At 36.4% G+C, this 14,380-nt stretch overlaps 1 protein-coding gene across 1 annotated transcript; it reads left to right on the forward strand.

Moving 5' to 3' along the window:
- Positions 1–11,235: 11,235 nt before the first annotated feature.
- Positions 11,236–11,778, forward strand: LOC109014467. Its single transcript, XM_018996947.1, has one exon. The coding sequence runs from the start codon at positions 11,236–11,238 to the stop codon at positions 11,776–11,778; it is 543 nt and encodes a 180-aa protein (XP_018852492.1).
- Positions 11,779–14,380: the final 2,602 nt, after the last annotated feature.

The following is a 14,380-nucleotide window of genomic DNA, read 5'->3' on the forward strand; positions in this document are numbered from 1 at the left end:
AGCGTGTCACACCGGACTCGTGGTAAATACTTTTAATTGGAAATTGACGAAATATAAAATTTAGTTTGCTTTTAAGATTAAAACTTAAAATTTTAAAAACACATCATCTCATCATTATAACTTTTCTACATTTCCACACAAAATAAAATAAGTAATTCAACTTTTTCAAATCTCAAAACAAAAATAATATTAAAAAATATATTCTAATAATTTTATTCAACTTTTTAACTTTAATCACAACTCATTTCTGAAAACAAACGAGACCTAAACAACAATCTTCTTATGTATTGTTAGCGTCTCATTCCAAGATACTTATGCTGATCACAAAAAAATCCTTATCTATGTCTTTCCTAGAGGGAGGCTGAGGTGAAGTTTGGGGGGCTACACTTTTCCTAATGGAATTGTGGTGGGACGAGGGCACATACGCAACAAAAGAGTGGTTACGTAGTAGTGAGGGAGAAGAGCAAGGTGCGGCACGGAGGAGCAAAGTTCTTTGAGCTGCTTTGGCACGGAGGAAACTGCAAAGGTAGTCTCAGGTGTGAAGGCGATGAAGAGACTTTCGTGATGAATGACTTAGAGGAACAATGGGGGAGGTTTTGTCCAACAGAGGAGGAAAGGGAAGCTATAACCATTGATGATGCTGTCAATGAGGAAATATGGCTCAAAGGTGACTGTAGCTTAGTAGGAAAGCTATGTCTGGAAAGGAATATCGGCAAGGTGGTATTGAGGATACAATGAAGAAAGTCTGGAGAGTTAGTAAACTTGCTAAGTTTGTTGAGATAGGTGGTAACTTGTTCATCATAACTTTTGCTAACCAAGCAGACAAGCAGCATGTTTGGAGTGGAAGACCATGGCTATTTGATTCACATCTGCTAGCCTTGAAGCTATTTGATGAATACACGCCCCCGTAGAGAATGAGGTTTGAGAATGAAAGTTTCCGGGTCCAAATGCATAGCATGCCCCCGCTTGCATGAATGAAGAACATGGAAAATAGATAGGAAAAACAATAGGAAGAGTAGAAGAGGTGGATGTGAAAGAGGATGGGAGTGGGTGGCGCAAGTTTCTAAGGGTCCTTATTAATATTGATCTTATGAAACCTTTGGCCAGAGGTAGGACAATCACGATGAAAGGTGAAAAGTTGTGGATCCTTGTTAAATATGAAAAGTTGTCCAGAATCTGCTTTGAATGTGGCTGCTTAATGCATGGTACAGAGGGATGTGCAGGGAAGGTGGGTGAGAAGATGCAGTATGGAGTGTGGCTAAGGGCCGAAACAAAAATGGGGTCTAAGTCGAAAATCAAAGAAGGTGGTTTAGATAGCACGTAGAGAGTGAGGGAGCTGGTTGGGAAATGGTAGACCAGAATAAGGCAGGGGGAGTGGATACTAAGAAGATTGAGGGAGAGCCAAACAATGAAGAGTTGTTAAATGTTAGGGAGAGTTTAGAGATTGTAGGCAGGGGAGAGGAAGAGAGCAATGAAGGAGGGAGTAGTTACAATGAAGGCAGAACTGTAAAGGGAATGGATGGGGTAGATGGAAGGTTGGTGGAAGCAAGTGGGGAAGATAGGTATTTGGAGTTAGAGGCAACTCTGAAAACAGTCACAACTAATAAGGGCAGGAAAATGATTAACACTCAGATGAAGGGAGGGTGGAAAAGGAGAGAGAGAGAGAGAGAGAGAGAGAGAGAGAAAGGGGAGGGAGTAGTTACAATGAAGGCAGAACTGTAAAGGGAATGGAAGGGGTAGATGGAAGGTTGGTGGAAGCAAGTGGGGAAGATAGGTATTTGGAGTTAGAGGCAACTCTGAAAACAGTCACAACTGATAAGGGCATGAAAATGATTAACACTCAGATGAAGGGAGGGTGGAAAAGGAGAGAGAGAGAGAGAGAAAGGGGAGGACACAAACAAGGGTGGAGGGTGTATCACCCAAAAAAGAAGGAAGAAATAGGAGATGAGGGGAGAAACAATGTTAAAGAAGATCAAAAAAGGGAAGCTGTGCAGTGAAGGAATAAAGGACAACTCTCAACAACTATTGGCGGAGGTTGGTTACCAGCCCTGCCAATCTCAATGAAAATCTTAAGTTGGAACTGCTGAGGGCTTGGGAACCCTCGGACAGTTCAAGATCTTTACCAAATGGTGGAGGAGAAGAAACCCGATATAGTTTTCTTAATGGAAACTAGACTAAAAGTTGTCAAGTGTAATGGTTTGAAGAAGAGACTCAAGTGTGAAGGATGCTTTGTGGTAGAACCAGTGGCTCAAAAAGGGGGTTTAGCACTTTTATAGAGCAGTAGTTTAATACCCGAGTCCTACTACGTAGGTCCTTACGTCATTTTATTAATTCCTTAAGTTAAATATTTTGAGATAAATATTTTTATTACTTTCAATTATTTTATTTTAAGATGAGTATGCTTTTTTTAAAAAAATATAATTTATTAAAATAAATCAAGGGTATTATTTTTTTAGACTTTGAAATATTTTCTTTTAAGCTCTTTAATTTTATTTATTTAAGAAATGACCCAATTAATCTCTACCATTGGATTGGTAGGTGAAATGTAACCTTGAGGTGGATAGATCTCCACCATCCATCTTCCAAACTTATGTGATAAGCTTTGACTAAGCAAAGGTTCCTCCCATCCATTTTCACCCGTAGGCTTTCAAGATAAGCCACAAAATCATTTTCTTTCCTCTGACCCATAAGCTTATTAAGGAAGCTATTGCACCCATCGGTCAAGGCAAGTCAAAAAGAGAGAAGAGAAAAACTAAAAACTAATCTTCAAGCATTCTACACTTACCCGTTGATCTACACCCAAGCAAAATAGAAAACTTCATCTTCCTCTCCAAGCAAGCAATAGCCAACCTTCACCTATTTCCTTCCTCTTCTCTTTCCATCTTCAATAAAAGCAAGTTCATCTCATCTTGTAACAACCCGGTCCTAAGATTAGGCCATAAGATAAGTTTTAGTATTTTTCTTATAACTATAAATATTTTATTATTATTATTATTTTATCAGATTTTACTAGAGTTTTAGTTTGAATTTAAATATCATTTCTTCCTATCCCAACCCGTAAGCAACAACCTCATACTCATCCTTATTCCCTATGTTGATAATTTCGAATCCTATTAGGAGACAAACTCGTATGAGAAAACCCTACCATAGTTTTTCCTCTATAAAAGCTCACAAAGCCTCTGCATTAAGTATAACACAAAAACAACAGACCTTCCCTTTTTCCATGCACGTCAAAATAGAGCACCCAATATGTCGTGCCGCGAACCACCATCAACCACGTTCCTCCGCGGCGACTCCAAGCTGCCCAGAACACGTCGACGCCACCACCGGCCACCTTAGAGGACATCGGACCACCCTCAGCCGCCAAAGCACGCCGCAACAGCCACGAACGCGAAGCCGAAGTCTCTGCTTCTCTTAAACCCATAGACAAGCACCACGCAACTTCCCTCCCAACAACCAACAGCCATCTAAACGGACCACCTCCCACACCACCACAGAAAACGCCGGCCAACCTAACCCCGTCGCACCCACACCCATTCCGGTTGGCCTACGACCCTCAGCCACCCAGCTCAGCACGTGCTCCTCCCTCTCTCTCGGTTGCACTGCCGCATGGTTCACTTTCTTCGGCGTCGCACCACCACAGACGAGCTTCCAGTCACACCGTTGACCATTTCCAGTCGCCCAGAGTCGCCGAGTCAGCCTCTCTCCCTCGGTGAGTTTCGGACCAGCGCAAGACCCCGTTCTCTCTCTCAAATTCTCTGTTTTTGGTTTAGCCGTGTGTTATGTTTCTAGAAGAACCCTTAGTTTTCTTGATGGGCCGTTGGGCCCTAGGCCCTTATGTGCATACGTATGATGGGCTATTTCTTTTGTTTGGGCTCATGTAGTAATGTTTTTATGGGCTAGAATTTGCAACTATTTCAGATTTTAATAATCTTTAATGGACTTGTATTTTAATTTGAGTTTATCCTATTTCATTTCAATAATTGTTTTAATGATTTTTATTGAGTTTAGTATTCCTAGTGGAGTTTATTTTTATTAAATAAATATATTAGTCATGAGCTCATTTTTATACGAAAATAGTTAAAGGAATTGAAAGGTAATTTAAATTAGATCTTATTTTATTCCAACAACAGATTTAGTAAATTTTATTAGGCTTAAATATTAATATTTTTCAGGTTGAAGTTTTCATTAAATAAATATATTAGTCATGAGCTCATTTTTATAAGAAAATAGTTAAAGAATTTGAAAGGTACTTTAAATTAGATTTAATCTTATTTTATTCCAACAACAGTTTTAGTAATTTTTATTGGGCTTAATATTTTTAAAGGTTAGTTTTTAATTAAATAAATATATTAGCTAAAGGTTCATTTTATAAGAAAGTGTTTAAAGAATTAGAAATATATTTTAAAGTATACTTTTAAGCCTAATATTTTAGTTAATATTTCCTATGTCAAGTTAGTAGGTTTTAATAAAATTATTATATTAAGAATATTTAAACGATATTTGAAATTATTAGGTTTCTTATAAGATTTAATAATTATGTTAAGAAATGAAACTTAGTTTAAGAATTTAAGTTTTATGAATTATTTTAAAATAACTCAAGTATTCTTCTAAAATTATAAATTAGTATTTTAAGTAATTTAAATACTAAGATTTATTGATTATAGTGTTAAACAAAAGATTTATTTGACTACCTTTTAGATTGTGAATTTGATTTAGTAAGATATTAGTAATTATTGTTTCCAAACAGATTTAGTGATAGTTATTATTGCGTATAGGTGTCGAGTTACAAAGTATTATTCAAGAAGAAATGCAACGAGGTAAGTAATTTGATCATAAATTAGGATCATCACAGTTAGCTTATATGTATGTATTATCCAAGCTAGTTCATTGACAACCATTATTTATGAATCTCTCTTGTCATATGCAACCATGTCATTCAACATAGCATACGATCATGTCATTCCGCATCATGTTCAGATTCAGAAATTATGATTATGTATGTAAGACACGTAAGCCATTATGATTATGTATGATTATGATTCAGAAATCATATCATGCATCTCATGTATATAAGACACGTAAGTCATCTTAAATTCAAGTGCAAGATAAGATCAGATCAGTTAATAAGATGGCTATTCAGATGCATGGTACCAATGCAGTTCAGTTTCAGGGTGGTGTGCAAGCCACGAACTCAGTCGTGGTCCACCATAGTATGCTAGAATACCATTAGCGGTTCCTCTTGCTGCAGCGGGATGTGGAGCCGGTGCACAACCTTGCACACAGGGTTAAGTGTGTTGGCCAGTCAGATAAATCAGTCAGTTAGTTCAGATAAATCAGTCATACATAGCATAAGCATTAGCATGAACAGTCATGGATTTTAAGCTCAGCATGAAAGTTCTTATGAAAATCTTATGTTTATTACGTTTACGTTATGATAGATTTCTTACTGAGTCATCGACTCATTTTAGTTTATTTTTCATGTTTTTAACCACCTAGGTGAAAATGATGATTACGAGCAAGCAAGCTAGGAGTAGAAGGAGCATTTTATTTTTAGTTCAGACTTTCTAAAACAAAACTACTTTTATGACAAATTTTAGTCAGATCATTCCTTTAATGTTTTTAGAAAACATTTTTATTAGACAGTTTTTCTACAAAATAAATCATTTTTTTTAGTTATTAAATATGGGATCTCTTGCCAGGATTTATTTTATGAAAAACACATGACACACCTATCCTATGGGAGGGGGGGTGTTACACATCTCCTTCAAGCTTGAGACTCCAAAGCAAGGGACAAAGAAAAATATTTTCCTCTCATCCTCTCCAAGCCATAAGAGTATATTCTCTCCATATTCATTTTTGGTTTTCGCCTCAAAGCTTGGAACTCAAGCTTGATTTCACCTTTCAAAGGGTGGAATCTTGAAGGTAATAAACTTTTGGTTTATTCCCTAGTGTGATTTACATATGGGTTTTGAGTTTCATCATTTTTCTTACCTATGATGTTTCGGTTTTGGGGTTTAAAATAGTGATATCGTGTTACTCTTCATCCACACGGCTATACCTCTATTTGGTCTTCCACTTGTGTTTTGAAAGAAGCTGAGAACTTAAGGTAAAAATCCTAATTTGACTCATTTGATTTTAGTGTGATTTTGGAAGCTCATTAAGTTGTTTTAGCTTGTGTTTTGATGAAGTTAATTTCCTATGTTGCAAATAAATATGTATGTCCTGTTTTTGGCCCAAACAGAATGGTATTATAGTTGATTTGCTATGTATTTTCCTATATTTCGAAAATACTATGTTGTTATTAAAATTGGTTTAATCGTAGGTGATGATTTAAAGTGATTTTAAATTATACATGATGGTATCATGTGCCTTGTATTGAGGTTTGGTCGGTAATCTATTTTTAGGATGCTAGAGGTTCAGTTTAGAGGTTTTGTTTGGGTTTTGTAATTTTATATCTTGCTTTTAAAAGAGTATTAAGTGGGTAAAGCATAAGCTTGAGTGTTTAAAAGTTTGCTTAATGAGTAGCTTTGCTATACCTTTTGCTACTTTAATTTTAAATGGGAGGTTTTTATCTAAACTATTTAATATATTGCTTATGTAAATAGGTTATAGTTTAGTTAGTTTAGATGTAAGGGATTAATTGTGCATGAGGTATTATGATATGCAAAGTTGTCCAAGTATTCTTAAATCCATGTCATGCCATAAAAATTGCCCATTTATGTTGTCCCTCGTTTGGTTAAATTCTACCTAACCCAAGAGTCCAAAATATTGATGAGTTAACCTTTTTATAATGAGGGACTACAAGTTGATTAAAGGGCATGTTCCCTAAGCTTGTTTAGCCTACTTGAGATGCCTAAATCTATTTTAAAGTCCATTGTCGAGAATTTCAAATTTTATCTCCTAATGTCCATAACCAAAAGTGAGCTTGAACCAAAGAAACCTTGCTTGAAACCTATGAATTCTTAACTACTTTCATGTAAGCTTTTAAAATAGAATTTCCATGGACAGCTAGCATGTCTTAATACTTAAGTTATTTCTCTTATAAGTTGAGGTAAGGAGTAGTCATTTGGGTAATGTTAAGCATAGAAGGAACGTTAGATTGTAGTATCATGGCTTTCTCTTTTAAAATGAGGGCTAAAGAATATTGTGTGGGTATTAACACGTTTATGCTATTTATTGAAATAGGACCTATATTGATTATGGAAGTATCAAGGAGCATAGAGGTAAGTAGTTATGACCATGCTTCTTACACCAAGTTCTCTTTATGAAAGAATGTCTCTCTCTCTCTCTCCTTTCAAATGTTCTTCTAAAGAAAGAGTAAATGTATATAGTTCGTACAAGCCCTTTCTTGATAGCCCCTATTAAGCACCCTATCGATTATAATTGTATGTATGTGTATAAGGTAATGTATGCACGTAGGTTCTAAGTCATGAGATTTCCATACATGCTCTCTCAATAAACTTATTGATTATTCCTATATGTAGTATAGCATGAAAATCTTGTTCATAAAAAGGCATGTGCATCGAAGTAAGAAAGACGATAAAAATGTTTTGATTGCAAAGGAAATGAAAGGAATATCTTATGTCTTATGCTTCAAGTGATACTTTAAATAAGCTTAAAATGCACCTATGAACTGATACTTTTAAATGATGCAAAGAAAGTGTTTTAAAATGTCCCTATGAACTAATGCTTTAAATGACGTGAAGGAAACATTTTAGGATGTCCCTATGAACTGATGTTAAATTGTCCCTATGAATTGATGTTTTATGGATGCCATGAAAAATGATGTTTAAGCTCATGCTTTTAAAATGATGCTTTTTCATGAATGCACTGTTAAATGAAAAGATGATGTTTAAGTTCATGCTTTTAAATAACATTTCTATGAATGAACTGTTAAATAAAAAGGATTGAAAAGAAAGGACTGAAAGGACTACCATGAATGAAAGAAAGAAAGGACTGAATGAATGAATGTCATATTGTATGAAAATACGTAACGGCCATATGAATGAAAATGGTACCAAATGAAGGGGCATATTGCAGTGCCGGGTAAGTAGTACTAGTAGTGCACCTAATGCTACCCTCCATGAAAGGGATTCCCAACCTGTGGCCATGGGTGGAATCCAAGTCCAAAGGAAGACCGCTAACCCCAACACACGGGGCGTAATAGTGTGTACCGGTCAAAAAAAATGAAACATGAAAAGCATGGTTGTTTCTTAAACTGTTATACATGAAAGCATAGTATTTCTTAAAATGTTTATGCATGAAAGTATGGCTTATTCCTTAAACTGTTATGCATGAAAGCATTGTCAAGATTAGCAAATGTTTATGTATGCATGTTTTCAAAAGAAAAAGAATAGATGCGTAGTATGTTCACTACATGGTGTACTGCTTACTGAGTATTTGACTCATTTTGTTTTAAATGTTTTAAACATCCAGGTAATGACGAAAAGGCTGGGGAGCAAAGCCTTACTGCAAAGGGAGAGGCAGATGCTTAGGACCTTCCCTAACTAGAACAGTTATGTTATAGATGATGGATTATGTTTATGTATAGATGTTTTATGTTGGGATAGATTCTGAGAGTCTCTTATGGATGAATGTTCGAATAGAATGTCAGGTGTTCCCATTATTAAATGAGAAATTTAGAGTGCACGTGTGTCATGTTCATGCCGATCACATGTTACTCGAAAAAGAACAGGCATGTACATCACCATCCCGCCCTTCCCGGGGCGGGGTTGTCCAACTTGAACTGATGAATTACACCAAAAGACACATAAATGAATGGATATCTGGTGAGGTGGATAGTTTGAGGTGGTTGCTGACTTGTTATTATGGCCACCCTGAAACTCACAAAAGGGCTGAAGCTTGGGATTTACTTTCATCTCTAAAACCAAGAGGTTCTCAAGGGTGGTGTGTGCTAGGAGATTTCAATGAAATCTTAACCCATGATGAGAAGGTAGGGGGCTGACCTAGACAAGAGAAATGTATGGAAAACTTCAGAAGGGTACCAGAGAAGGGGAACCTGTCAAACTTTAAATGGAAGGGCAACAAGTTCACATGGAGGAACAGACATGAGGATGCTTCTTTCAACAAATAAAGGCTTGATAGTGTAGTAGTTAATTCAGTTTGGGCTCAACTCTTTAAGGATTGCTGGGTGGAAGTGTTAACTGGCAGGAGTTCTGATCATAGGCCAATTTTGTTGACCATGAATAGAAGGGACACAAACATATGGAAGGGATGCAAAGTCTTTAGATCTGAAGCAAGTTGGTTTAAAGAAGAGGGATGTGAAGATGTAATTCAAGAGGCATGGTTGAAAAATGAAAAGAGGAAAGGGCTACAAAAGACTATAACAAAACAACTGGAAAGTTGCAGAGGGGCACTCATGGGATGGAGTAAGCAATTCAAAATGGATAGAAGCCAAGAAATTAAGAAAAAATTTGAGGCATTGAAGAGGTTACAAGATGAAGAGAGCAGCCAAAACTTAGCTGAGATAAAGAGACTACAGAAAGAAGTTGGAGCTTTACTTGAGAAAGAGGATATCAAATGGAAAGAAAGAGCCAAAAGAAACTGGTATGCAATTGGGGACAGAAACACAAAGTATTTCCATGCCTGTGAAAACCAGAGAAGGCAAAAGAACAACATTAAACAGATTGAGGATGGGCAAGGGAGGATTTACAAAGGTCAGGATGAGATTGATAGGGCCTTCAAATGTTACTTTGAGAATTTATTCTCTTTAACTCAGCCAAGCACAGAAGAAATGGAGGACTGTCTTAAACATATAGAACCTCGAGTTTCAAGGGAAGTGAATGGCAAATTGCTCAGGCCATTCTGCAAGGTGGAGATTGAGGAAGCTATCAAGAGCATGGGACCCTTGAAGTCACCAGGTCCCGATGGTTTTGTAGCTTGTTTCTACCAAAACCATTGGGAAACAGTTGGAGATGATGTGTGTGCAGCAGTGCTTGATCAGCTAAATGGTAACACTCATTTCCAACATGTTAAATTTTACCTATATTGCTCTAATCCGCAAGAAGAAAGATCCCAAAGTAGTTACTGAGTTCAGGCCCATTAGTCTTTGCAATGTATTCTGTAAAATTGTTTCCGAAGCGCTAGTTAACAAATTCAAATGAGTATTGTCAGAAATCATCTCAGACAATCAAAGTGCCTTCTTACCTGGAAGAAGGAGAAGGAAAAGAATATGGCCATTAAGCTTGACATGTTAAAAGCTTATGATAAAATAGAGTGACCTTTTGTGAAAACAATTATGAAGAAGTTTGGTTTCTGCAATGAATGGACAGAATTAGTTATGAGTTGCATCACTTCAGTTTCATACTTTGTGTTAATCAATTGAAAGCTAGGAGCAAAAATCCTTCCTTCGAGGGGCTTGAGACAAGGGGATCTCCTATCCCCTCACTTATTCATATTGTGTGCTGAAAGACTAAGCTCACTGCTTAACAATTCAGATTTGGTAGGGAACACTAAAGGGGTCACAATTGTGAGAGGAGGCATAGAGTATTCAGGTCAGTTAACACTAAAGGGTTAAAGAGCTGATTGATGATGATTTAAAGGAATGGAATGAAGGGCTAATCAGGTCAGTATTCAACAAAGAAGAAGCTGATCACATATGCAGTATTCCAATTAGCACAAAGGGTGTGGAGGACAAACTGATATGGGGTCCCTCTGGAAAAGGTGTTTTCTCTATTAAAAGTGCATACTTTTTGGAAGAAACTAGAAAGAAGGCAGTGGTGGGAGAGTCTTCAAGGGAGGCTGAGATGGATAGCAGGTGGAAGATCATATGGGACATGAAAATTCCTAGCAAGGTAAAATTTTTTATGTGGAAGGCAGTGAATAACCTTCTTGCAACCGGGGGTAACCTTTTTGCAAAAAAAGTTATTGAAAATCCTTTATGCCCCATCTGTTTGAGAGGTGATGAGATAGTTATGCATGTTCTTTGGCATTGCCCTGTTGCTAGTGATGTGTGGGCTGAGTCTCATAGAGCAATTCAGTAGTTGAGTGTTAATGAAGTTGGTATGCTAAAGCTATGGGAGGACTTGTCAGGGAAGTTTAATAACAATGAGTTAGAAAAAGTTGCAGTCATCATTAGGCGTGTGTGGTTGCGAAGGAATAGATTCATTTTTGAAAATAAATTCTCTTGCCCAAGTAGCGTCATCAAAATTGCCAAAGAATGGAAGAATACCATTTAGTAGAGGAGGAGGGGAGGGGACAAAAGATACAGGTATGCCTAATAATCAAATTTCAACTGAAGATTTCCAGAAATGGTTACCACCAGGAGAAAATAGTTTCAAAGCTAATTGGGATGCAGCTTGTGATATCAAGCATAGGCAAATGGGGATAGAAGTCATCATCAGAGATGAAAAAGGGGAAGTCATAGCAGCTTACTGTGGAGCAAGAGGTAATGTGGATCAACCAGTAATAGCAGAGGGACTTGCACTCATAAAAGCCATGGAACTATGCAATGACTTGGGACTCAATAAAGTGACATTTGAAGGGGATTCTCATAACATTGTTAAACATGTATATAACCTAGATGAAGATCTATCTTGCTATGGAAACATCATTGAAGACTCAAAGTCAATTTTTTTCACTTGGTCCAATTGGACAATTCAGTATACACACAGAAACGCAAACACAGTAGCACACAATTTGGCCAAGGCAGCTATACAATCAAATGTAGAGAAAGTATGGATAGAAGAGGCACCAACTTTTATTTCTTCCTATTTACAGAAAGATAATAAAGGCTTTATAGACACTGTTCTATGAATGAATGAATGAATGAGGTATTAAACACTAGCAAAAACCCCTCTTAACTCATACTAAATTCACTTACGCCACCAAATAACTGTCTCATATTTCTTTTATAATCCTATTAAGTGTTATCTATACCAAATGTCACAACCACTAAAATCACCTAAAAAATAATGGAGATAAACGGATGAGTTATCAATAACTAGGTAAGCAATGAACTTGTACTAGTTTGTAAACATGAGTCAATTACAAAATACAGAAACTAACAATCTAAAAAAAGTAGCAGTATTTTCAGAAGCATTTCTTTACAATAATAATATAGACAAAATATATTTGGCATAAGCATAACTGAAACAACATCATAAAGAATAGAGGTCATGTCACCCTCGTGGAAGGGTTGTGCAAATCCCAACGGCCAACCGAGAAGAAATAGAAGTGAAATCTTCTGATTGTCACGTGTTATCTATTCCAAATGTCACAACCACTAAAGTCATCTGAAAAATAATAGAAGTAAACAGGATGAGTTATCAACAATTAGGTAAGCAGTGAATATGTACTAGTCTGTAAACATGAGTTAGTTACAGAATGCGAAAACCAACAGTCTAAAAAATGTATGGGTATTTTCATGAGCATTTCATTACAATAATAATATAGAGAAAATATATGTGGCATAAGCATATCCGAAACAACATCATAAAGAACGAAGATCATGCTTACCCCGTAATAGGGTTGTGCAAATCACAACGGTCAATCGAGAAAAAACAGAAGTGAAATTTCCCTGATTGTCACGTGTTATCTATTCCAAATGTCACAACCACTAAAGTCATTTGAAAAATAATGGAGATAAACAGATGAGTTATCAACAACTAGGTAAGCAGTAAACTTGTACTAGTTTGTAAACATGAGCCAGTTAAGAAATGTAGAAACCAACAGTCTATAAAAAGGTAGTGGTATTTTCATAAGCATTTCATTACAATAATAGTATAGACAAACTATTTTTGGCATAAGTATAACTGAAACAACATCATAAAGAAGAGAGGCCATGTTTACCCCGTGGCAGAGTTGTGCAAATCCCAACGGCCAATTGAGAAGAAATAGAAGAGAAATCTCCCCGATTCTGTACACAAGAAAGGCCCACACATAAACTATTTTATCTCCAAAGTATGTGTACTTAGAAATAGGGATGTTGGTACCAACATAATAACAGATGCCACAATTTTACACTTGTGGTAAAGTCAAAATAGTAGCAGAAACAAAATGTCATATGAAAGGGTTTTCAAGTGTAATATCATATCATGACATGGTACTAAGCAGATAAATATATTTGTCCACTTCTCCATTTGTCTCTTTGTTTACTCTCTCCGCTTGTATTTCTCTCTTCTAAACTCATCTCTCTCTCTCTCTCTCTCTGACCCTCTGTTTATCTCCTCTGTCAATGTTCTCATCGTGACTAGTGGAGACCGCTGCACCACACACACAATTGCGCCACACCACTACATTTTGTTGCACTGCCCCATCACCAAATACAGCTAGCCACCGCCACAAGATTGTAAGACACACACACACACACACACTCTCTCTCTCTCTCTCTACCCATGTACATGGCTAATTTGCATTGTGGAGTGACTAGACAATTTTAGGAATGTTGCGAGTTTCATTAATGGTGTTGGTTGATTTGTGGTAAGTTGAAGTACTTTTTTTGCATTTTTTATATGCTTAAGATGCAAGCATGATGATTGTAACGCTCCATCCCCATAGATCCGAAGAGTTAGCTTAGGTTACCTAAAATCATCTCCAATAACATATTTATAAGTAAACCCAAAGACTCCATAAAATATTAATTTATTTGTTCAACACAAATATTCATGTTCCTCCATATGGACACAAATGAAATACTTCAAAAAAATAAATTAAAATCTCCCCCAAGACTTGAAAATATCCATGACTCAAAATACCAAAGCAACATAAAATAATAATACTACCAAATAACAATCTCCAATAAGCCCTTGTACCCTATGACACTTATTCTTCTACGATCATAAAAACTTGATAGCACTCCCTATTCTTGACTTCCAGCTGATGCATCAAAATTATCTGAAAAATGTTTTGGAGATAAGGGATGAGTTATTAACAACTCAGTAAGTAGAGAACATATACTAGCATGTAAACATGAGTATTTACAGAGTTCAGAATGCAAAACAAAATATAATTATTTTTAGAATGCAGAATCATAACATGATATCAAAAATAAGAAAGCGAAAGTTCAAAAATATTCTTATTTAAAATTCCTTTGGCATAGCATAACTGAAACATCACATCAGAACAAAATTCTATGTTTAACCTCCGTGGTAGTGTTGTGCAAACCTTGGTGGCCAACCGAACAAAAATACAATGTGAAATCTTTCCTTTATTATTCTCGTAGCCCCAAGTGTGCGCATAGGAAAGACCACGCAAAAAACTATTTTGCTTCTAAAGTGGGTACACCGGAAACAGAAAAGTCGGTACCAACCCGAACAAAGGCCACACTTTTACACCCGTGATAAGGTCAAAACGAAACAAAAATAAAATGTCATGTCAAAGATTTCAAAAATCATATCATATCATATTAGAGTAAAGA

This window comes from Juglans regia, chromosome 13, assembly GCF_001411555.2.
Source record: "Juglans regia cultivar Chandler chromosome 13, Walnut 2.0, whole genome shotgun sequence".
Taxonomy (NCBI): Eukaryota; Viridiplantae; Streptophyta; class Magnoliopsida; order Fagales; family Juglandaceae; genus Juglans; species Juglans regia.